At 35.2% G+C, this 25686-nt stretch overlaps 3 protein-coding genes and 1 long non-coding RNA gene across 5 annotated transcripts; all 4 read left to right on the plus strand.

Annotated features, from left to right (window-relative positions):
* Positions 1-4104: 4104 nt before the first annotated feature.
* LOC116716703 (uncharacterized) lies at positions 4105-7122 on the plus strand. Its single transcript, XM_032557524.1, has 6 exons — positions 4105-4162; positions 5136-5462; positions 5810-6166; positions 6267-6395; positions 6477-6529; positions 6644-7122. Exons 1-6 carry the CDS (start codon positions 4117-4119, stop codon positions 6755-6757), a joined length of 1026 nt encoding a protein of 341 aa, XP_032413415.1. The 5' UTR covers positions 4105-4116; the 3' UTR covers positions 6758-7122.
* A 4096-nt stretch (positions 7123-11218) lies between these two features.
* On the plus strand, positions 11219-12187 carry LOC116716704 (uncharacterized). Of its 2 annotated transcripts, XR_004338594.1 has the most exons (3): positions 11219-11560; positions 11661-11789; positions 12023-12187. It is a non-coding gene; the product is annotated as an uncharacterized LOC116716704 (long non-coding RNA). The 2 variants fall into 2 exon arrangements; XR_004338593.1 differs by having other exon boundaries at positions 11661-12187.
* A 3374-nt stretch (positions 12188-15561) lies between these two features.
* Positions 15562-17851, plus strand: LOC116716713 (uncharacterized). Its single transcript, XM_032557532.1, has 5 exons — positions 15562-15713; positions 16742-17095; positions 17188-17313; positions 17425-17456; positions 17555-17851. Exons 1-5 carry the CDS (start codon positions 15620-15622, stop codon positions 17690-17692), a joined length of 744 nt encoding a protein of 247 aa, XP_032413423.1. The 5' UTR covers positions 15562-15619; the 3' UTR covers positions 17693-17851.
* A 3774-nt stretch (positions 17852-21625) lies between these two features.
* LOC116716711 (uncharacterized) lies at positions 21626-24166 on the plus strand. Its single transcript, XM_032557530.1, has 6 exons — positions 21626-21668; positions 21768-22094; positions 23135-23494; positions 23583-23708; positions 23819-23850; positions 23949-24166. The coding sequence occupies exons 1-6, from the start codon at positions 21626-21628 to the stop codon at positions 24084-24086; spliced, it is 1026 nt and encodes a 341-aa protein (XP_032413421.1). The 3' UTR covers positions 24087-24166.
* Positions 24167-25686: the final 1520 nt, after the last annotated feature.

The raw sequence follows: 25686 nt of genomic DNA on the forward strand, positions 1-25686 counted from the left end.
ATAAATTCAAACCACAACACTTCACCTACACTACCATTTAAACTCATTACGTGTCTCCTCGTTTGTAAAATGTATGGACAAACAAAAATGGTTTTCCAGTGAGGTTGGGCAATGTGCAACATTTTCCCTGCTGATAGTCATCAGTTCAACAAAAGATATGGTGAAATATTTGCACAGCAGATGTTTGGAATTTTTTTGTAGACAGAACAATGTAAACATGAATGTAATGACATGCCAATTTAGAAAACTAAAGTCCAAATATGGAGGAATTAGTTGCCAAAAAATACCAAGTCACCTATTTGGGATTACTTTGGCTTTAAATGGGATAAAATAATAGACTAGACAAAATCATCAGGAAAGCTGGCTCTGTACTGGGACTAAGGCTGGAGTTATATTAATATTATTTTACTGCTCTTGTGTTTAATATTGTTTAAGAGTATGCAACTGACTGATTCATAATTAAATAAATGTTAAAACAACTAAATGTTTCAATTAAGGTCAGAACAAGAAGATAAAACTGTAAGTAGCAATTGTAAATCAAATCAGTGTTATTTGGTTGAAATTTCAATTTTTATAGCCTAGTGTTCAATATAATTGTACATGAAATTTTTTTTTTCTGAACAGCCTGATGAAGGACAGGATCTGAACTATTTTACGTTACATTTCTCTGGAGGAAAAACATCAAGAGAGACGAAGAAGAACGAGATGAAGACTGAAATTGTATATTCACAAGTCAAACAATCAGTTTGAATGGATGTCAAGTTGCGCAATCATGTTGTGAGGAATCCTTTTGTTTTACCCCTCCAGGGGGTCTTTTGTGGGATCTAGTGTCCCTTATATGAAAGTAGGCTGACAGGAAAGGGGGAAAGACATGAGGCAAATATCGCCAGGTCAGGGAATCGAACCCGCGACAGCCGTGTCGAGGACTCAAGGTCTCCAAACATGGGTCACGCTATCCCCTATGCCACCACAGCACGCCTGAGCAATCCTTTTCTAATACAAAAATACAGTGTTGTGGGAAATTATAGGCTATATTGTGTATTCAGTTTTTTTTTTGTTGAGGAGAGAGGGAAGTCACATATAATACAAATCTGTTGTTCACATAAGTCATGCAATCCTTCCAGTTCATTCCACCAGTATTACAATTGACAATTCAGGCTATGCCTGGTTATCAGATTTATTATTCCCTGTGTAAGTTATAGTATATAGGCTACACAATTTCATTTATCCAAATTTTTCCCGTACTTAATATTAGCAGGCTCAAAATGACTTAAACTATGCTTCAGGTTATAAGTGGTGTTGAAAACTTAACATAGATGTTTTGGTGGCTTTTTTGTCTGAAACCTTTTCAGAAATGAGATTGGAATTAAGTATATTTGTTATCTTATTAGATATAATTAAACAGCAGTTTGTAAACACAAATAATAAATCAGTAAATCATATGGTAGCAACCTGAATACCTATAAATAGTGAGGATGAAGTTCAATCTAAGCATCAGATTGAGGAAGTAAGTAAATTTAAGGAACTTTGAATGGTTGTTGATGCTAGATGGTCTGGTATGACTATCTAGTTACTGCTAATAAACTGGAATTTTCTCACACAAGAATCTCTTAGATTACAGAGAACAGAAAAAAAGGAAAAAATCCAGCAAGCAGTAGTTGTGCAAATGAAAATCGTTTTTTCATGCTGAAGGCCATAGGAGAATGGGCAGATTTAAGATGACAGACAGCAGCAGCTAAAAAAACAAACAAACAAACAAAAAAAAACTATGCTTAGACACAAGACATGCAGAATACCATCTCTAAACTACAACACACTAAACCTTAAAGCAAAGCATTCACAGTAGCAGAAGTCCATGCCAGGACCCTCTCTTGGGACAGTAAACTTAGCATAAAGTCCAGAATCATTAATATTGGCCAATAACAGATTAGAACAATTTTACTTGCGGAACAGCCAATGGAGTGTTTGGATCTGATGCTCTGGTGAGAAGAGACACCAACTTGATATGTATGATGATATGCAGAGACCTGCATTGATTGTGCATTGATGTGTGAAATTCATAAGTTTAGAGTGATTGGGAACCGGCTTTACATGGTGTTGGTCTGGTGTTTGTTGACTTTAAAGACAAACTACAATCTGCAGTTGTAGAAACCTGGTTGCATGTTACATTCAGAAATACAAAACGTCAGTCAATATTAAAACCTTTACAATTTCAGAAATTGTATAAAAATGCTGAATCTTGCATATTTTAATAATAAAGTGTTAATTGCACTACTTTCTTAGTAACTCTTAATCACTGCATTGAAATCAGTTGGGATTAGTGAAAAATATCTCACTAAGCTTTGTCTACCCAAACTTCTGCAAACATATTATCCTTTGACCCAGTCAGAATAAATTAGACTTGTAAAGGCAGAGGCATTTTATTCCATGTAAGGCAACACTTTCAAATACCCTGCATGCAAAACTATCATGAAAACCATGTATCATTGTTTTTATACATACTTTTCAACTTGATAAGTTCTATTAACTTGAATTTTTATTTGATTTAAGCATGACAGGGAATGTGTACTTGTGTAATGAGGAATTGGTGTGCATAATAGGTACACATCTGTTTTTTCTCAGGAGAAAACACATAAAAAACATGATTTAGCTAAGTATAAAAGAAAAAATTATTAAAAGTATTTCAGGGGGATACAACATTCGAAATCACAATATATTTGAGATATTGGGGCATTATCAGAGAACCATCAAATGTTTTTTATAAATTTCAGCATGGTCTCAAGAAATATGTTAGGAATAAAATCAACAAACAAGAAGAAAAAGGAAAAAAAATTCCAAATATTTGAAATAAATCAAACCTGAAACAAACCATATTCCTCCAGTGCTGTTACATACCAGTTGTGAATCAATTAATTATTCATAAAGACAAATGACTAAACATAAAATCTGACTACTTAAAGGATTTTCTCTGAAAGGTTGGAGAAGGAACATTGGGGTTTTCTTTAACTTATAAATATTTAACCTTAACATTTGATCTCTTTCCCTCTGATTGACAGGTAAATGCAAAGTTTATGAAAATAACTTACATTTTTGGAAAAGTAATTAAGAATTTACAGCCTTCACAGACTGACAGTTTTTGCTGCCCAACTATAGTTGGAGACGTAATGATGACACATCTTGATTTTATTCTGTGGTGTGGTTTGGCAGCTGTAAGAAAAGGGCTGAGTCCCTCGACCTCAGATGTTGAACTTCCTGCTCCTCTACACTCCACGGTTCAACTCTCATTGGTGTATCTCCAGAGTGGCTGTTTCCAGCTTAATATAGGCACTGGAGACTGTACTGTTCATCTAAACCGATTAAAGAACTATTCAGTGAATAAAACAACAAAACTAAATTTTAGCTAAGTTCACCTGAGCTGTTTCTCTGACTCTCTTTGCCATCTCCAGCACCACTGGCCATTCTTCTCTTTAACCGCTTCTACTCTTTCATCAAAGCCATTTATTTACCGTTTCACAGGGAGAATGTCCCAGAAATAAATGACAAGAACCAGCTTGAAGCAAAATTGAAAGCTCAGCGTAAATTGAAATATTCTCAACAAGGGGAGAATAACTTACAAACTCTTGAGAGTTTTAATCTTAACAGACAACATATTACTTAATGGCATCTTAAGACTTGAGCAATAGCCTTGGAATAAAAGATTACTGGTTCAATCTAATCTTATCTGAAGACTAGTGAAATGTTGACATTTTTGCAAGCATAAGTATGTTTACAGTATGTTCATGGCCTGCATTTATCTGCTTATTATCTCTATAAGAACAAAAAATCTGACAGAATCTTCTGGTTTGGTTTTATTAAGCCCTCTTCTAATTTTATGTGGATTTTAAGAAATTTTGCCACTTTGTTAGTCTGACCCTTCAGTCACAGAGTTGTTGCTTTTTCCATCTTCAGCATTCTGAATTTGAGTCAACATTGCTTTCGCTAAGGCCATACTTTGAACACTTTTGCAGGAAAACGTGAGTGAGGCAGGAAATACAGTGATTCGTCGTCATCGGTGTGAAATTGCCCCACTTCCTTTAGTCTTTTAAGCATCACAGGAGTGTAAAGAGTTGTGTCAAGATGCTTCTGTTTTGGGTCACAATACATGTTCTTCTTCATCAAGGAAGTAAGTATCATTTTTCTCTGAATATGAAACATAATTTATCATTTTGTATCTTGCATGTCAACTGCGTATGAAGCTTTTTATGGATTGTTATACTGGTGCTGTTACTGGGTGTAGATTTTTTTGCAGTGAAATATTCACTTTCTTTCTCTACAATCTTTCTGACTTTCTTGACGGATTGATAATGTTAGCAGCTCTTGTTAGGAGGTCAAAATCAATCTCCATATTTATGATCTAAAACTTTGCCATTGATGTATTTATGTTCTTTAAATAAAACAGGATGTTCAAGAAAATATCAACACATAAATCAAAACAGGATTCTATAATTTATATGCTAGATTCAGAATCTGAAGGTGTTTAACCTACAACATAAACTATTAAATGAAACACTGAAATAATTCTGACAATAAAAATTGCCAAACTTTTTTTAAACAATTTTTTTTAGAGTTTTTTATTAGCTTTTTGTGAGGAGGAAGGATCATTTTTACATAATGTGTTGCTTGGTCCAGACCTAAAACATTAAAGCCTTGATTCAGTAAACGTGTGAATATGTAATTGAACTGGTGCTCAATAATAAATGCCAAAAGGTAAACTTAAAAAAATATATATGAAAAATAATATCAGATATTTTACTGGCAGGCAAACCCATCTAGTCTTTACAGAAAACATTTTGCATTGAACATCAGCTCCATTGTGGCAGGAAGTGCTTATTGATTCTAAGAAAGCCAATCAGATGCCTTTGAAAGAGTGGATTACGAAACATCTCTCTTTCACTTAAATGTCAAAAGACAGTGTGAATATGACGATTTTTATGGGCAGCGCTTCTTTTCCTTCATAAAGGATGTAAGTGCTGCATGATCTGAAATGTAAAATTTTCTGTAATAAAAATTTAGGCATTTACTTTTTATTATGATTTTGCTTCTTTGGTTTTTTTTATGCTAAACTTTATTCTCTTTGCTTTTGTCTTTAAATCCAGATACTTTGGCTCCTGTTGTCACTGTTCAACTGGGTCAACCTGTGACTTTGACATGTGTTTTTACCAAGACCATTGGGAGCCTCGGTTGGGTTCACTGGTACAAGCAAACTGCAGGAGATACTCTAAAATTAATTGTAATGACACGCAAGAATACAAATCCCGATTATGGACCAGGATTTACATCTGGAAATTTCAGCACAACATATTACAACAAAATGAGCAACTTGACGATTCGGAAGACCACCAAAGAAGATGAAGGAATGTATCACTGTGGTCTTATGGACTGGCTTGGTTCTTCTTGGAATGGGTCTTATTTATTATTAACAGGTAATTCATATTTTTTGTGTAATTCAATATATATACAAAACAGAATTAATAAAAAAATAAACAATTTGTATTTCAAACAAATTGTGCAATACTTTGTCACGAAGATATCTGTTAGTAAAGATCTCCATCTTATCTACCCATAAGATCTCACTTTAATAAAAATATTACCACGTCCATAGTCTTAAAGCAAACATATATTTTTTAGGTAAAATACAATAGTTGTAAAATGTTTTTCCAAAAGCTTGAACAAAGGACAAATATAGACTCAACAATTGATTTTCAATATTATTAATAACACTGAACCTGTATCTTCTTCTGATTTAATACCAATATCTTTATTTAATTAGGAAACAGTGAAACAACATCAAGCTACCGTGTTGTTCAGCAGCCAGCTGTTTTGGATCAACATCGTAAAGAAACTTCGGAGACTCTGCAGTGTTCACTTGTCTCTCAGACTGAGACAGAGACTTGTGCAGGAGATCCCAGTGTGTTCTGGTTCAAAGCCGGATCAGACAAGAACTCTCCTGATCTCATCTACAGTGATGGAAAAACGCCTGAAAATTGTGAGAAGACGTCAAACACCCAGAAGAAATGCAGATATAATTTCTCTAAGAACATCAACTCCTCTGATGTTGGGACTTATCACTGTGCTGTGGCCACATGCAGAGAGATATTTCTTGGAAATGGAACCAGAATCGAAAGTGGTGTGAATTATTTTGCATAGTGCTCCTGAACAGCATATATTATTGACATCATCTCTTTATTGGAGACCATGACATGTGTCTTTATCTCTTTGTTTTGTAGCTCATTCGTCCTGTTATGAAGTTATGTTGCTGCTGGTGATCACAGGAATCTGCTTGACCATTTGTGTGATTGTGATTATTGTTTTAATCTGTTGCCGAACTCAAAGAACACCATGCAAAAACTTTAGAGGTAAGTATTGATCAAATTAACAGAAATCTAACAATTAGAATATTTTCAGAATTCATGTTGCTTTTTGAACTATGTGTTTAGAAAACTCCTCATCAAAAGCACAGCACAATGACATCAATCTACCAGATGATATGGTGAGTAAACACACCTAATTGTCTACTAACTTTGTAAAATTGAAATATAAAAATAACTTGATATAACAAAATGACTAAAATTTATATTTTGATTAAAATCTTATATTTCCCCAGACAGATGGAGATCATGTGACCTATGCTGCCTTGCATTTCTCCACAGAGACGACAAAAAAGAGAGAGAGGAAGACTGAAGAAGGTGTATATTCAAATGTCAGAGAATTTATTTAAATATAATCATGTTCAATAAATTATAATGTAGTTTCCAATGAAACATGATGTCAGATTAAAGGTCCCTTCTGAGAAACAAGTACCACATTTCCGTATTAAAAATATTCTTATTTGTCTGATGTAGTGTTCTAATATTAAATGTTTTGTTTTAATTAGTTGTATATCACAAAACATCATAACTAACAGAAATAAGCCTTTATATAGGTAGTCTCTATGGTACCTGACATTTCAGTAATATTCTAAAGTATTAAAAGGTTCTATAATCTATAATCTAGACTCACATAGAGCACTGATATTGTTATATATGTATTTATACAACTCATTACATTTTAAGAAATGCTACAATTAAAAACGTGAAAATACAACATTGTCTTAATTTTATTCTAACATTTTAGATCAACAAACCTCCTGCTACAAGCTAACACATATTTTTCCCAGCACCTGTATTCTTTATTCTGTTGAAGCAAACAGTGACAAGAATGGAAAATTTTGATAACTAAACACCAAAGGGAACTTACAGGAGATTACAAGGAGTGCAAGACATGAAGCACACACAGCATAATGAAGTAAGCAGCAATAAACAATGAAAATCAGGTGAGCTTAATTAGGAGAATGAGCTGAATTAGACACTAAATACACAAGTGTTTACGCTACACAGCAAAATGTAAAAGACAAGAGAATAATTAATATACACCAGTGATATGCAGTCATGATGACAAGTACAATCAGCACTAACAATCATGATAATAATAATAATAATACTAATACTACTACTACTAATAATAATAATAATAGTAATAATAATAATAACTGTAAATCAATTTGTCTACTTGTCTTTCTCTCTGGGGCTGATTCACTACGGTGCCTTATTGAACTGTCTGGGCCACCGTAGTTCACACATTTTGTATCAAAATATGTTTATCACTTGGACATAGACCCTATCTCTTCCCTGAATTGTACAACAACTGGACAACCAAGTATTAGAAATGTACATTTTATTCACTATTGTTTAATTTGTCCAATTTCTTTTGAGCTCCTGAAATGAGGGGATCGTGTTTAAAAATGCTTTAGTCCCTCACATTTTTATGCAATCTTTTTGTTCAACCCACTGAACAAAGTATTTGAAGCTTAGTTAGATGAGTAAAAGGGAAAGGAATTTTATTGTTCGGGGCCACTCTGTGATTGTTCCCTTAAGCACTCACTGCAGTGGTCCAGAGTTCAAATGTTTACTCATTCAAGCGTCATGGTTACAAGATTTACTGCTGTAATGGTCTTATAAATGTTGGATGAAAGGGAACGTACTTCTGCACGCACTTTTACAGGCACACAAAATGAGTATTGGTATGAGTATTTTAAGTGTTTTAAAAATGTTCTAAATATTTAAAATAAAATAACTTTAAAGTCGCTGTTGGGTGGACACAATAATACAAGCGATAACAAATGATTGTCCTCAAGTAGCACAAAAACATATTGAATCTAATGTGGGTCATTTTTGGCACATTTATGGAAGAAGGCAGGGTCCTCAAGCATCGAAAGGTAGAGCTGATGTTTTGACTCCCTCTTCTAATTTTCTGAAGTCTATGCTAATTCTAAGAAATCTTTGTTAATCTTTGGTCACAGAGTCACTGCTTTTCCCCCCCAGTGTTCTGAATTTAAGTTCACAGCTCTCTTTGTAGGTCACAGACTTTGCACACTTTTTCATGAAAAAGTGGGTGAGGCATCAGTGGTAAATTACCCATCTTCCTGTCTTTTAAGCATCACAGAGTGTAATGACTTGTGTCAAGATGCTTCTGTTTTGGGTGACACTATGTTTTCTCCGCCAAGGAAGTAAGTATAATTTTCTCTAAATATGAAACAAGTTATCATTTTGAATCTTGCGTGCCAACTGTGCATACAGATTTGCATGTACAGTTGGCATGGTGATCACCAGTCGCATTGGTGGTCTTACTGAATGGCGATTTCTCAAAGTCAGAATTTGCAAGTGACTGTTGTGGGACAAAGGTGGTAATAGTGGTAAGAGTTTGTCCTGTAGCCGGCAGGTTGCCAGTTCAAGCCCCTGCTATGTCTTGCCTGCTGGTGATTTCTTGGTCATGCTGGTGGATGGCAGAGTCACTTCTGTCAGACTGCCAAAGAGCAGCACTGGCTATAATCCAGTAGCTTACTACCATCAGTGTTTGAATGGGTGAATGTAATCTGAAGCGCTTTGGGATCCTTTGCACTTGCTAAGCGCTACATAAGTACCAGCCATTTATTTTTACTCTCTTAAACCCTGTTAAAAAACTATAAAATGTAAGATTTCCTTTATAACATCAGTAGCTCATGTTCCGAAAAGAAATTTATTCTCCATAGTGATGATATACAACCTTGGCATTAAATAAGAAAATGAAGAAAATGCTTAAACAAATATGAGATTATATACTTTGTCTGCTGACTGTATAGTCTTATGGTTATTTGCCTTATAACAGAATGTGCAACACTGACATAATTCTGACAATAAAAATTACCAAAACTACGATTAAAGTTGTCTATGAGCAGTCATTTAGATGGAAGGACAATTTATAGGTTGATTATCTCAGAGCCGCATGGCTTTAGGCACCAATCAATCACTCATTCAAACTTTTATTCTGCAAATTTGTGAATAGTGAACTGGTGCTAAATAATATCAAAAAACTATACTTCAGAAAAAACCATGAATAGTCATATTTTAGTGAAAGGCCAACACGTCTGTCCTATATGAAATAGAATCAAACACCAGCTTCATTGTGGCAGGAAGTGCTCTGTGATGGTAATTTTCAAGTTAGTTTCCTGAACCATAGTCTTTTTACTATTTGTTAAAAAGTAAAAAGGCTGATTAAGAAGGATTTTACCAGAAAATGAGAAATGTACTGAATTGGTTCCATTTCCTTTTGGGTGTCTGGGTGCAGTTACTGTATGTCTGGAAAACAAGAGGTAAATTATCCATTGCAGGTTGATCGAAATACTGATTTTGTTACTGTGGCTTGAAGCTGAGAAGTGAGTGGGAGAGTAGATTGAGTCTGGTGTGAGATGAGAGCAAATATTTGTAGTTCAAAGGTGAGTATGGATGTTCAGAGTGTACTTGAAGGATTCAGAGAAGGTGAGTGATTGATGATGGAGAGTGGGCAGGCAGGTGAGGAGCTGAGGACATCAGAGCCTCACCTGCCTGAGGTGAGGCTCAGGCAGGTGAGGCTCACCACCTGTCTGAGCTGCAGGAGCTGCAGGAAACACTCAAGGAGATTCCATTCAAACAAACAGATTGGCAGATTAGACAGGACCCTAGAGCACAGGGAAGTGTCTTTAGCAATAGGACGTAAGGATAGACTTTTACTAGGAAATCATCTGGGAAAAAATACAAGTAATGCAGATAGAACTAGAGACTACTAGAATGGTTACTCATACAGCAGAAGTTCTACAGATCTTTAAATCCAGAAGAAGCTCATGGAATAGATCTGCACACATCTGCACACCAGAATCAGCGATTTTGTTTCTAAGAAAGCCAATCTGATGCCTTCGAAAGTGCAGATTACAAAACATCTCCCTTTGACATACATAACAAATCTCTCAACAAAGGCTGTGAATTTGACCCTTATGGGCCAGACTGTGCATTAAGGATGTAAGTGGAGCATGAACTGAAATTTAATGTCTTCTGTAACATCCATTTAGGTGTTATAAACTTTTATTATATGATTTTTATCTATTGGTTTTTCTTATTCTAAACTTTATTCTCATTGCTTTTGTCTTTAAATGCAGATACTTTGGCTCCTGTTGTCACTGTTCAACTGGGTCAACCTGTGACTTTGACATGTGTTTTTACCAAGACCACTGGGAGCCTCGGTTGGGTTCACTGGTACAAGCAAACTGCAGGAGATACTCTAAAATTAATTGTAATGACACATCCCAATACAAATCCCGATTATGGACCAGGATTTACATCTGGAAATTTCAACACAACATATTACAACAAAATGAGCAACTTGACGATTCGGAAGACCACCAAAGAAGATGAAGGAATGTATCACTGTGGTCTTATGGACTGGCTTGGTTCTTCTTGGAATGGGTCTTATTTATTATTAAGAGGTATTTTGTTTAATTCAATATACTGTATATACAAAATAGAATTACAGTAATTTTAATAAAAATAAACATAATTTGTATTTCAAACAAATTGTGCAATACTTTGTCATGAAGATATCTGTTAGTAAAGATCTCCATCTTATCTACCCATAAGATCTCACTGTAATAAAAATATTACCACGTCCATAGTCTTAAAGCAAACATATATTTTTTAGGTAAAATACAATAGTTGTAAAATGTTTTTCCAAAAGCTTGAACAAAGGACAAATATAGACTCAACAATTGTTTTTCAATATTATTAATAACACTGCACCTGTTTCTTCTTCTGATTTAATACCAATATATTTATTTATTTAGGAAACAGTGAAACAACATCAAGCTACCATGTTGTTCAGCAGCCAGCTGTTCTGGATCTACATCATAAAACTTCGGAGACTCTGCAGTGTTCACTTGTCTCTCAGACTGAGACAGAGACTTGTGCAGGAGATCCCAGTGTGTTCTGGTTCAGAACCGGATCAGACAAGAACTCTCCTGATCTCATCTACAGTGATGGAAAAATGCCTGAAAATTGTGAGAAGACGTCAAACACTCAGAAGAAATGTAGATATAATTTCTCTAAGAACATCAACTCCTCTGATGTTGGGACTTATCACTGTGCTGTGGCCACATGCAAAGAGATATTTATTGGAAATGGAACCAGAATCGAAAGCGGTATGAATTGTTTTGCATAGTGCTCCTAAACAGCATATATTATTGACATCATCTCTTTATTGGAGACCATGACATGTGTCTTTATCTCTTTGTTTTGTAGCTCATTCATCCTGTTATGAAGTTATGTTGCTGCTGGTGGTCACAGGAATCTGCTTGACCATTTGTGTGATTGTGATTATTGTTTTAATCTGTTGCCAAACTCAAAGAACACCATGCAAAAACTTTACAGGTAAGTATTAATCAAACAAATAGGAAGTTTATTTCAAAAGAGAAAAAAATGAAGATAATTTCAGAATGCATATTGCTTTTTATACCATGTGTCTAGAAAACACAACACAATGACACAGATGATATTATGAGTAAACACATCTAATTTTGTTTGTGAATTCAAAATGAAAAAAAAAAACACAACTGGATACAACAAAATGTATATTTTGATTTAAATATTATGCTTCCTCTCAGACAGAAGATGGAGATCATGTGACCTATGCTGCCTTGCATTTCTCCACAGAGATGACAAAAAAGAGAGAGCTGAAGACTGAAGAAAGTGTATATTCAAATGTCAGAGAACTGACTTAAATATAATCATGTTCAATAAAGTTGGATATGGCTTCCAATGAAACTTGATGTCAGATTAAAAGTCCCTTCTGAGAAGCAAGTATTAAACATGCTTTTCATTAAAACTGTATGTCTGTATTAAAAATATTTTATTTATCTGATAATCTTAAATGTTTTTTATTAGTTGTATGTCAGAAAGCATTACAACTAACAGAAATATTCTAACAGTGAAGAAAATTAGCAAAGTCTTAATAACTAATTACCAAAGGGAACTTACAGGAGGATTATAGGAAAAGCTGGACATAGAGCACGGACTGCATAATGGTAGCAGTAGCAATAAGCAATGAGAGACAGATTATATACTGAGGAAAGGTGGAGATTTGGACATTGGATCCAGTCTTCAGTGTGCTCAAAGAACTGTTATCAAGAAGTGAGCTTAGAGATCCTGACATTTTGTAAGGATTCAGAGGCGACAAAACTTTGAGGATGAAATTTGTTGAATACATCAAAGCTGTAGGTGTCACCCTAGTGAAGCTGATAAAGAACAGCTGTGAAGGTAGCCCAGTGCTCTCTAGCACAGATACTCTCTGGGATAGATGGATCTCTTACTAAAGAGGAATAAAAGCACCCAACACACCAGAATCCTGACCAATCACTAAATTTATGGATTACACATATGCTGCTACACAGGCTGGAGTGAGGCTGAAAGTGCCATGCTGCACTGATAGGGGGCAGTGCTGAGCCCCATAGGCACAATGGGCAACAGGTGCCTTTCATGTACGCATTAAGAAACTTAAAAATAGTTGGAGAAATACACATTTTACAACAGGAATACAAATGTTCCAGGATGACTCTCCTTCTTGGTGATCTTCACTAAAACGTTTAAAATATGAAGTCTAACAATGACGATTTTTTGTGATGGAGATGTGTAAGTGCTCGGGCTTCATATAAATACAGGTAAGTTCATACACAATTTTCAATTTTAATCATAACAAAGAGATCTAAACCAAAAATAAAAGAAAAAAAATACATTTTATATTAAATATTATTTTATTGCTCTTGTGTTTAATATTGTTTAAGAGTATGCAACTGACTGATTCATAATTAAATGTTAAAACAACTAAATGTTTCAATTAAGGTCAAAATACAAAGACTTTATTTTGGATTTAGTGTATCCAATTCCAGAGAAGTCAGTGCCTCACCAGTTATGAACCTCACTGTAAGTCACTTAGAAACACAAAACACAAGAAATAGCTTAACACAAAGGAATAAACTAAATCAGAAAGACAATGATGACAATAATGAACAACAGGGAATGAACTGAGTATGACAATTACACACAAAGAAAAATCATCAAAACACCAACACAAACTAAAAGCAGAGACATAGGACTGAAGAAATAGGATCCATGCACGACTGAACCTATAGACATTTAATGACATTGTATAAAAAGGCACAAGCACCCGGCACACTTCAAGGATAAGCAGATAATGGATGAATGGATAGACATCAGGGCATAGAGTCGGCCATTTCAAAGAACTGACTTTGAAGTTCTTAAATTGCATCTTTCACTTTAAGCACATGTTGAAGACTTTGTATTGTAATAGGTCTAAAATCCACATTTTTGCTGCAAAAATGGCCCATATTTTAAAATAAAAGGTAGTAGTACTGCCTCTATCAAGTCCATACCCGTCAAGTTTGCCATTTTTTCCGGGAAACTACCGTATTTTACCTCCCTCTCCCGCCGTGCTTCTATATTAGTATTTTCCTGTAAATATCCCGTATTGTGCCCCCACTCCCACACGTTACTTGAGTCACCTCTGCTCTCACGTTAGCTTCTCTCCCTCCCTGTGTTGACGATAGTCTAATACCCTCTTCTACGTTACTCGTCCCCACCCCCTTTTATGTTAGTATCTTATGTTAGTATTGGTAGCGCACCATGTGCACAGGCTGTAGTCCTCAATGCAGACGTCCTGGGTTCAGTTCCTGGTCTCGGCTCTCTAATGGAGGAGTGGTTCAAGCTACGAATATTTCCGAAGAGGCCTCCTACTCCGATGAAGAGACGAGTCTGTGATCGAAATCCCTCTGCACCAAGAGAGCCAGGAACAAACAACAAATATCCAAACAGTCGGTCAAATTTTTCTAACAATGTACAAAACGCGAACATTCAGATACTGGATACCACCTTGGATTTTCTGACTTCTCCACAGACACACATAACCATATCTGTCTGTCTACGTAAATGTTATGCATATGTGTATGTATTTTTTTCCCGTTTGGTGCTTGAATCATACTATCATTGTTTTGTTTGTGTTCACATAATCAGACAGATGATAAATCTCAGATTAGAGAGCTTGAGGATCATATTAGAGAGTTGGAAGAAACAATTGTAAAGAAGGACAAAGAAATCAAGAAACTGCGAAGGGCAAACTTTCTACTACAAGGCAATACCTTCTTATGTCTGACATACTTCTTATATTGTGATTCAGGATTATCTGATGCTGTATATAAAGGTGTGAAATCCAGTAATCCAGGCTGTGCATCAGTCATCTGGCTCTTCTTCCAGCCACCAGTTACAAAAGTTGCAGGATTCAAGTATGTTTTTATGGTCAGATAAAGATAATTGTCAAATAAAGCAGATCATAGATATCCAGTGTAGTATCATCTGATAATTTATCCCACAAAAAATTTAGATTGTGTTTCCATTATTTTATGTCCAGTACTGTAAACAGAAGTGTGTGCTTGAATACACTCCCCTAAAATAACAGCGAATAAATAGTGTCTGAAAACATCTTTTCAAAACATTTATTTTTCAGTCCAGCAAAGACCTGATACATGTCCTGTGAGTTGAGATTTCTTAATTTTTACATATTACGTTGAAATAACAGATGTTTGGTATAATTGCCTGACTTTTATTTTAATTACCCAGGAGGGCACTTTGGAAACTTCTGTTAACACCACCAAGTGTAATTGTAGTGGGTTTTTCAAAGAACATTGCTTTACTGTGGCAGGAAGTGCACTTTGATTGTATATGCCGTCATAGCCAATCACATGCATTTGACTGTGGATCTCCACACCTCCCCCTGTTATTTAAGAATCAAGGGTCTCAATGACGGCAGTGTCAGCATGTTTCTGTTATGGGCTTCACTGTTTCTTCTTCACCAAGGGCGTAAGTAACATTTCATCAGTTAAGTAACTGAATGATAAGCAACTGATGGCAATTAAATATTTTTGTTGTTTTCCTTATTGTTTTCATTAAATGATACAGATTGTTTGGTCCCAGTGGTCACGGTTCAACTTGGTGATCCTGTGACTTTGTCTTGTGCTTTATTGGAGAAATTTCAAAGCACCTCATGGCTTCACTGGTACAAACAGAGTGCAGGAGATACTCTGAAATTCATTGTGTTGCAGCAGAAAAGCATAAAGCCTAATTATCAACAAAATGCGTCTACCTCAAGAATAGCGGCAACAAACGATGATAAATTCAGCAATCTAACGATTATGAAGACAGTTCTACAAGATGAAGGAATGTATCACTGTGCTCACATGGACTGGACTGCATCTACTTGGACTGGGACTTATTTATCAGTAAAAGGTAAAGAACTGATTTAATATTTTCTCCGTCTGAATGTGTCTCTTTCTCTCCAAAAAACACGGCTCCACTTGGACTGGAGAATTAAGTTAAACTAGAAAGAAATACATTAGACATTGATCTACGTCTCTGATCAATACAATTTGTGAACTTTAGTCATAAATGATTGACTATGTTTAATATGCAATGAGATTGATTGCTCATGGGAAACTTAGTTTTTAGATTAATCTCTTTTTTGGCATCTCTGCTCTCAAAATAAGTACTCTTGATACTTTGGGTGTTAATGGATTTATTCTTTTTCTATATTCCACTGATGTCTCTTACCATTGGCTGAGGCATCAACCAATACAATACACCCATAAATAATATTATATTTATTGTTTAAATGTTTAAACACCAAATCTAGCACGGACAAATATTTTCTTTACAGTAAAGATTATTGCTTTTCAAAATGAACAGACATGCATAATAACATTAGGAGTTTGTTGAAAAACTCTATTTTATTTTTCCAATTATAAGGAATTTATGTTGAATAAGATGGAAAACAGCATCTCTGACCAGATTAATTGATGAAGAAAATTTGTGGTCAAGTGAACTAGCAAGATTAAAAAATGTTAAACCAATTGGCCTTTTGTCACTAAAATCCACATCCAAACACAAGAAAATGCAGACAAATATAACTGATAAACTACATGAGCCTCAGTAAAAGTGACCAGAATTTGATTTGTTTTAAATTATTTGTGAGACATTTTAAAAATATAACAAAAAGGCAAATGGTATTTTCTTCTTTATTTCTTGCTTTTTGTTCTACAAAAAAGATGACATTACATTTATTTAGATTAGCAAAATTGACATAACTATCAATAAAAAAGCCTGAAAATATGTAAATAAACATCAATAAAACATTTTTCAGGTTAAACTGAGATAGATGACTTCCTATTTTTGACATCAAGAATCAAATTATTTTTATCCTAAATAAAAATAGTACAACTCTTGTTTACAGTTTAATATACATTTTAATTTCTTCATAGCAAACTCCAGGACATCGAGCTACACTGTTCTTCAGAACCCAGGTTCTGATCCTGCCCGTCCAACAGACTCAGAGACTCTTCAGTGTTCAGTTGTCTCTCAGTCTGAGGACAAAGCCTGTTCAGGAGAACTCAGTGTGTTCTGGTTCAGAACCGGATCAGAACAGTCCTATCCAGAAATCATCCATTCTACTGACAAAGGACTTCGTGACTGTGAGAACACAGCGACATCGAACGCTCAAAAGAAATGTAGTTACAGCTTTTCTAAGAACTTCAGCTCTTCTCACAAGGGAACATTTTACTGCGCTGTGGCAACATGTGGAGAGATATTATTTGGAAATGGAATTAAAACAACAGGTAAGAGTTTTTGTACTTCAAATACTTACTTATGCAAATATTATTACTTCTTTGAAGACAATGATATATTTCTTTTTCACCTTGTTTTGCAGATCAGTCAGCAATTCCTAAAGTTAATGTGTTGATGATCATAATAATTTGCTTGGTCATCTCTGTGACTGTAAATATTGGTTTTATCTGCCACCACACTCGAAGATCATGGTGTGGAAACGTTAAATGTAAGTTGTATCTTTTGTCTTGCTGTATTTGAAACAAATAAAAACCTAAATAATCTACTATGAAGTAAAACTGAACTTTCGAGCAAACCATTGAGAACTGTTTTTCAACAGCAAAACGGAATGAGAGTCAACTGGATAATATTGTAAGTGACCTATATAAAATTGTGTTTAAAAGTCTTAAAAAATATACCTGAATGTCACATGGAACAAAAATTTAACGCAATATTTTCTTTCTGCTCAGACGGTAAATGGACAGGACCTGAACTACGCTGCCTTACATTTTGATGAAAGGAAAACACCAAGAGGAAACATAAAACGGCATCTGAAAACTGAAGACAGTGTGTATTCAGGGGTTAAATGTGATTTAATTATTAAGTAACACAGTGTTTATATGAACAAATGTAGATTCAAATTAAGCCAATGTTAGTAATTAAGACCATTATAATTGTGGTCCTGTATTATCTTAATATTTGAAACAAGCTCAAACTGCCCTGATGTGGAATAAAGTTTCTCATAACTTTTTTATGTAAATATATCTATTTCTGCTCTAATTACAATTTTTCAAAAGAATATACAAAATTTAAAACATTATTATTGAAATGTAATTGGAACTTGTCAATAAACTACCTTTTTTGAACGTATTTTAAATTCCACTTGTCAGTCTACTCAAATATAAAGTTATTGCTCTTTTGACTTTTCACATTTTTTTTATACCTCTTTAAGCACAGTTAAAACCTCAATGACAACCAGCGTTTATTTGTATATAGCACATCACAGCAACAATGCTGCTCAAAGTGCCTCACACCATAAAAAACATGAAGAAATCAGAAATAAGGCAGAAAAACAGACAATTTTGTAATAAAAAAACAAAGAGTTCTCATGGTGAAACTGTCAAGATGTGATCACTGTGTAAAAATATTCTTGTGTGCACAGTGTGGATGAAGTCAACATTAGCATACACCAGGGGTGCTTAAGGTCAGTCCTTGGGAGCTACCTGTACTGCAACAGACCAGAATGAAATAGTTGAATTCCCTCACCAGATGCATTGAACAGGCCTGGTAACGAGCCATTCATTGGATACAGGTGTGCTGGAGCAGGGACACATCTGAAAGGACGACAGCAATCAAGGTCTGGACTTGAGAGCACCTGTTGTACACACTCTGAGAAGGATCCTAAACAAAACCAGACTGCGCAGAAGAAAAAAATCAGTCCTATCCTCTAGATCAGGGATGTCAAACTCCAGTCCTCAAGGCCTGCTGTCCTGCAACGTTTAGATGTGCCTCTGCTGCACCACACCTGAATAGAATAATTAGGTCATTAGCAAGGCTCTGGAGAACTGATCTACACAAGGAGGAGGTAATTAAGCCATTTCATTCCAGTGTTTTGTACCTGTGGCACATCTATAATCTGCAGGACATCGGCCCTTGAGGGCTGGAGTTTGACGCCTGTCCTAGATGTTGCATCCTTCCTCATTGACCAAGTGGAACATTATGAGAGGCTATGTGGATATGAGTTTCACCACCTTTAAGCTGTTTAACAGTGAGAGGTATTGATTCGGATTTCTGAACTCTGCTCGATTCAGAAGAGTCCAATTCAATTCGATTGATATTCGATTCAGTTAAGGATATTACGCAGTCACAATTTTATTTGGATATGGGTGACATTCTCTTAAGAACTAATGCTGCAAATAATAGACACTAACTGTAAATTGGTGCATGAGTAAAAATATGTATATTTACATTTAAAATTTTATCCAACGCAATTACAGTAACAAGTAGTTTCTATTTAACCTATCCAAAATAAAAATGCAATAATTTAGATAAATTCAAACCACCAACACTTCACCTACACTACCATTTAAAACTCATTACGTGTCTCCTCGTTTGTAAAATGTATGGACAAACAAAAATGGTTTTCCAGTGAGGTTGGGCAATGTGCAACATTTTCCCTGCTGATAGTCATCAGTTCAACAAAAGATGATGGGTGAAATATTTGCACAGCAGATGTTTGGAATTTTTTTGTAGACAGAACAATGTAAACATGAATGTAATGACATGCCAATTTAGAAAACTAAAGTCCAAATATGGAGGAATTAGTTGCCAAAAAAATACCAAGTCACCTATTTGGGATTACTTTGGCTTTAAATGGGATAAAATAATAGACTAGACAAAATCATCAGGAAAGCTGGCTCTGTACTGGGACTAAGGCTGGAGTTATATTAAATATTATTTTACTGCTCTTGTGTTTAATATTGTTTAAGAGTATGCAACTGACTGATTCATAATTAAATGTTAAAACAACTAAATGTTTCAATTAAGGTCAAAATACAAAGACTTTATTTTGGATTTAGTGTATCCAATTCCAGAGAAGTCAGTGCCTCACCAGTTATGAACCTCACTGTACGTCACTTAGAAACACAAAACACAAGAAATAGCTTAACACAAAGGAATAAACTAAATCAGAAAGACAATGATGACAATAATGAACAACAGGGAATTAACTGAGTATGACAATTAATCACAAACATAAAGAAAAATCATCAAAACACCAACACAAACTAAAAGCAGAGACACAGGACTGAAGAAATAGGATCCATGCACGACTGAACCTATAGACATTTAATGACATTGTATAAAAAGGCACAAGCACCCGGCACACTTCAAGGATAAGCAGATAATGGATGAATGGATAGACATCAGGGCATAGAGTCGGCCATTTCAAAGAACTGACTTTGAAGTTCTTAAATTGCATCTTTCACTTTAAGCAGATGTTGAAGACTTTGTATTGTAACAGCTCTAAAATTCACATTTTTGCTGCAAAAATGGCCCATATTTTAAAATAAAAGGTAGTAGTACTGCCTCTATCAAGCCCATACCCGTCAAGTTTGCTGTTTTTTCCGGGAAACTACCGTATTTTACCTCCCTCTCCCGCCGTGCTTCTATATTAGTATTTTCCTGTAAATATCCCGTATTGTGCCCCCACTCCCACACGTTACTTGAGTCACCTCTGCTCTCACGTTAGCTTCTCTCCCTCCCTGTGTTGACGATAGTCTAATACCCTCTTCTACGTTACTCGTCCTCACCCCCTTTTATGTTAGTATCTTATGTTAGTATTGGTAGCACACCATGTGCACAGGTTGTAGTCCTCAATGCAGACGTCCTGGGTTCAGTTCCTGGTCTCGGCTCTCTAATGGAGGAGTGGTTCAAGCTACGAATATTTCAGAAGAGGCCTCCTACTCTGATGAAGAGACGAGTCTGTGATCAAAATCCCTCTGCACCAAGAGAGCCAGGAACAAACAACAATTCTCCAAACAGTCGCTCAAATTTTTCTAATAATGTACAAAACGCGAACATTCAGGTACTGGATACCACCTTGGATTTTCTGACTTCTCCACAGACACACACTACCACATCTGTCTATCTACGTAAATGTTATGCATATGTGTATGTATTTTTTTCCCGTTTGGTGCTTGAATCATACTATCATTGTTTTGTTTGTTTTCACATAATCAGACAGATGATAAATCTCAGATTAGAGAGCTTGAGGATCATATTAGAGAGTTGGAAGAAACAATTGTAAAGAAGGACAAAGACATCAAGAAACTGCGAAGGGCGAACTTTCTACTACAAGACAATACCTTCTTATGTCTGACATACTTCTTATATTGTGATTCTGGATTATCTGATGCTGTATATAAAGGTGTGAAATCCAGTAATCCAGGCTGTGCATCAGTCATCTGGCTCTTCTTCCAGCCACCAGTTACAAAAGTTGCAGGATTCAACGATTTTTTATTGTCAGATAAAGATAATTGTCAAATAAAGCAGATCATAGATATCCAGTGTAGTATCATCTGATAATTTATCCCACAAGAAATTTAGATTGCGTTTCCATTATTTTATGTTCAGTACTGTAAACAGAAAGTGTGTGCTTGAATACACTCCCCTAAAATAACAGCGAATAAATAGTGTCTGAAAACATCTTTTCAAAACATTTATTTTTCAGTCCAGCAAAGACCTGATACATGTCCTGTGAGTTGAGATTTCTTAATTTTTACATATTACGTTGAAATAACAGATGTTTGGTATAATTGCCTGACTTTTATTTTAATTACCCAGGAGGGCACTTTGGAAACTTCTGTTAACACCACCAAGTGTAATTGTAGTGGGTTTTTCAAAGAACATTGCTGTACTGTGGCAGGAAGTGCACTTTGATTGTATATGCCGTCATAGCCAATCACATGCATTTGACTGTGGATCTCCACACCTCCCCCTGTTATTTAAGAATCAAGGGTCTCAATGACGGCAGTGTCAGCATGTTTCTGTTATGGGCTTCACTGTTTCTTCTTCACCAAGGGCGTAAGTAACATTTCATCAGTTAAGGAACTGAATGATAAGCAACTGATGGCAATTAAATATTTTTGTTGTTTTCCTTATTGTTTTCATTAAATGATACAGATTCTTTGGTCCCAGTGGTCACGGTTCAAGTTGGTGATCCTGTGACTTTGTCTTGTGCTTTTTTGGAGAAATTTCAAAGCACCTCATGGCTTCACTGGTACAAACAGAGTGCAGGAGATACTCTGAAATTCATTGTGTTGCAGCAGAAAAGCATAAAGCCCAATTATCAACAAAATGCGTCTACCTCAAGAATAGCGGCAACAAACGATGATAAATTCAGCAATCTAACGATTATGAAGACAGTTCTACAAGATGAAGGAATGTATCACTGTGCTCACATGGACTGGACTGCATCTACTTGGACTGGGACTTATTTATCAGTAAAAGGTAAAGAACTGATTTAATATTTTCTCCGTCTGAATGTGTCTCTTTCTCTCCAAAAAACACGGCTCCACTTGGACTGGAGAATTAAGTTAAACTAGAAAGAAATACATTAGACATTGATCTACGTCTCTGATCAATACAATTTGTGAGCTTTAGTCATAAATGATTGACTATGTTTAATATGCAATGAGATTGATTGCTCATGGGAAACTTAGTTTTTAGATTAATCTCTTTTTTGGCATCTCTACTCTCAAAATAAGTACTCTTGATACTTTGGGTATCTATGGATTTATTGTTTTTCTATATTCCACTGATGTCTCTTACCATTGGCTGAGGCATCAAACAATACAATACACCCTTAAATAATATTATATTTATTGTTTAAATGTTTAAACACCAAATCTAGCACGGACAAATATTTTCTTTATAGTAAAGATTATTGCTTTTCAAAATGAACAGACATGCACAATAACATTATGAGTTTGTTGAAAAACTCCTAATGTTATTATATTAGGGATATTATAGGGATTTATGCTGAATAAGATGGAAAACAGCATCTCTGACCAGGATTAATTGATGAAGAAAATTTGTGGTCAAGTGAACTAGCAAGATTAAAAAATGTTAAACCAATTGGCCTTTTGTCACTAAAATCCACATCCAAACACAAGAAACTGCAGACAAATATAACTGATAAACTACATGGGCCTCAGTAAAAGGGACCAGAATTTGGTTTGTTTTAAATTATTTGTGAGACATTTTAAAAATATAACAAAAAGGCAAATGGTATTTTCTTCTCTATTTCTTGCTTTTTGTTCTACAAAAAAGATGACATTACATTTATTTATTTAGATTAGCAAAATTGACATAATTATCAATAAAAAAAACCTGAAAATATATAAATAAACATCAATAAAACATTTTTCAGGTTAAACTGAGATAGATGACTTCTTATTTTTGACATCAAGAATCAAATTATTTTTATCCTAAATAAAAATAGTACAACTCTTGTTTACAGTTTAATATACATTTTAATTTCTTCATAGCAAACTCCAGGACATCGAGCTACACTGTTCTTCAGAACCCAGATTCTGATCCTGCCCGTCCAACAGACTCAGAGACTCTTCAGTGTTCAGTCCTCTCTCAGTCTGAGGACAAAGCCTGTTCAGGAGAACTCAGTGTGTTCTGGTTCAGAACCGGATCAGAACAGTCCTATCCAGAAATCATCCATTCTACTGACAAAGGACTTCGTGACTGTGAGAACACAGCGACATCGAACGTGGAAACTCAAAAGAAATGTAGTTACAGCTTTTCTAAGAACTTCAGCTCTTCTGACAAGGGAACATTTTACTGCGCCGTGGCAACATGTGGAGAGATATTATTTGGAAATGGAATTAAAACAACAGGTAAGAGTTTTTGTACTTCAAATACTTATGCAAATATTATTTAATCTTTGAAGACAATGATATATTTCTTTTTCACCTTGTTTTGCAGATCAGTCAGCAAGTCCTAAAGTTAATGTGCTGATGATCATAATAATCTGCTTAGTCATCTCTATGACTGTAAATATCGGTTTTATCTGCCACCACACTCGAAGATCATGGTGTGGAAACGTTAAAGGTCAGTTGTATCTTTTGTCTTGTGTATTTGAAACAAATAAAGACCTAAATAATCTACTATGAAGTAAAACTGAACTTTCGAGCAAACCATTGAGAACTGTTTTTCAACAGCAAAACAGAACGAGAATCAACTGGATAATATTGTAAGTGACCTATATAAAATTGTGTTTAAAAGTCTTAAAAAATATACCTGAATGTCACATGAAACAAAAATTTAATGCAATATTTTCTTTCTGCTCAGACGGTAAATGGACAGGACCTGAACTACGCTGCCTTACATTTTGACGAAAGGAAAACACCAAGAGGAAACATAAAACGGCATCTGAAAACTGAAGACAGTGTGTATTCACGAGTTAAATATGATATAATTATGACATAGCACAGTGTTTATAATGAACAAATGTAGATTCAAATTAATTCTCTGTTAGTAACTAAGACCATCATAATTGTGGTCCTGTATTATCTTAATATTTGAAACAAGCTCAAACTGCCCTGATGTGGAATAAAGTTTCTCATAACTTTTTTATGTAAATATATCTGTTTCTGCTCTAATTACAAAATTTTTCAAAAGAATATACAAAATTTAAAACATTATTGAAATGTAATTGGAACTTGTCAATAAACTACCTTTTTTGAACGTATTTTAAAGTCCACTTGTCAGTCTACTCAAATATAAAGTTATTGCTCTTTTGACTTTTCAAAATAAAATTTATACCTCTTTAAGCACAGTTAAAACCTCAATGACAACCAGCTAGCTTGATGGTTAATTTCAAATGGGTTTAAATGTGGATTTACAAAATGGTTATTAAAAATATTTTTAAAACTTCTCCTTAGAGGGAGAATAAAACCCATCTACACAGTCTATTTAGTGTGATATGCTGTTCTGTAGAGTACAATGCAGACAGGGAGATAACACAGGCGTTACGTTTATTTGTATATAGCACATCTCAGCAACAATGCTGCTCAAAGTGCCTCACACCATAAAAAAACATGAAGAAATCAGAAATAAGGCAGAAAAACAGACAATTTTGTAATAAAAAAACAAAGAGTTCTCATGGTGAAACTGTCCAGACTGTGATCATGTGTAAAAATATTCTTGTGTGCACATTGTGGATGAAGTCAACATTAGCATGTACCAGGGGTGCTTAAGGTCAGTCCTTGGGAGCTACCGTACTGCAACAGACCAGAATGAAATAGTTGAATTCCCTCACCAGATGCATTGAACAGGCCTGGTAACGAGCCATTCATTGGATACAGGTGTGCTGGAGCAGGGACACATCTGAAAGGACGACAGCAATCAAGGTCAGCACCTGTTGTACACACTCTGAGAAGGATCCTAAACAAAACCAGACTGCGCAGAAGAAAAAAATCAGTCCTATCCTCTAGATCAGGGATGTCAAACTCCAGTCCTCAAGGCCTGCTGTCCTGCAACGTTTAGATGTGCCTCTGCTGCACCACACCTGAATAGGAATAATTAGGTCATTAGCAAGGCTCTGGAGAACTGATCTACACAAGGAGGAGGTAATTAAGCCATTTCATTCCAGTGTTTTGTACCTGTGGCACATCTATAATCTGCAGGACATCGGCCCTTGAGGGCTGGAGTTTGACGCCTGTCCTAGATATTGCATCCTTCCTCATTGACCAAGTGGAACGTTATGAGAGGCTATGTGGATATGAGTTTCACCACCTTTAAGCTGTTTAACAGTGAGAGGTATCGATTCGGATTTCTGAACTCTGTTCGATTCAGAAGAGCCCAATTCAATTCGATTGATATTCGATTCAGTTAAGGATATTACGTAGTCACAATTTTATTTGGATATGGATGACATTCTCTTAAGAACTAATGCTGCAAATAATAGACACTAACTGTAAATTGGTGCATGAGTGAAAATATTGTATATTTACATTTAAAATTTTATCCAACGCAATTACAGTAACAAGTAGTTTCTATTTAACCTATCCAAAATAAAAATGCAATA

This window comes from Xiphophorus hellerii, unplaced genomic scaffold (assembly GCF_003331165.1).
Source record: "Xiphophorus hellerii strain 12219 unplaced genomic scaffold, Xiphophorus_hellerii-4.1 PGA_scaffold_81__1_contigs__length_211163, whole genome shotgun sequence".
Taxonomy (NCBI): Eukaryota; Metazoa; Chordata; class Actinopteri; order Cyprinodontiformes; family Poeciliidae; genus Xiphophorus; species Xiphophorus hellerii.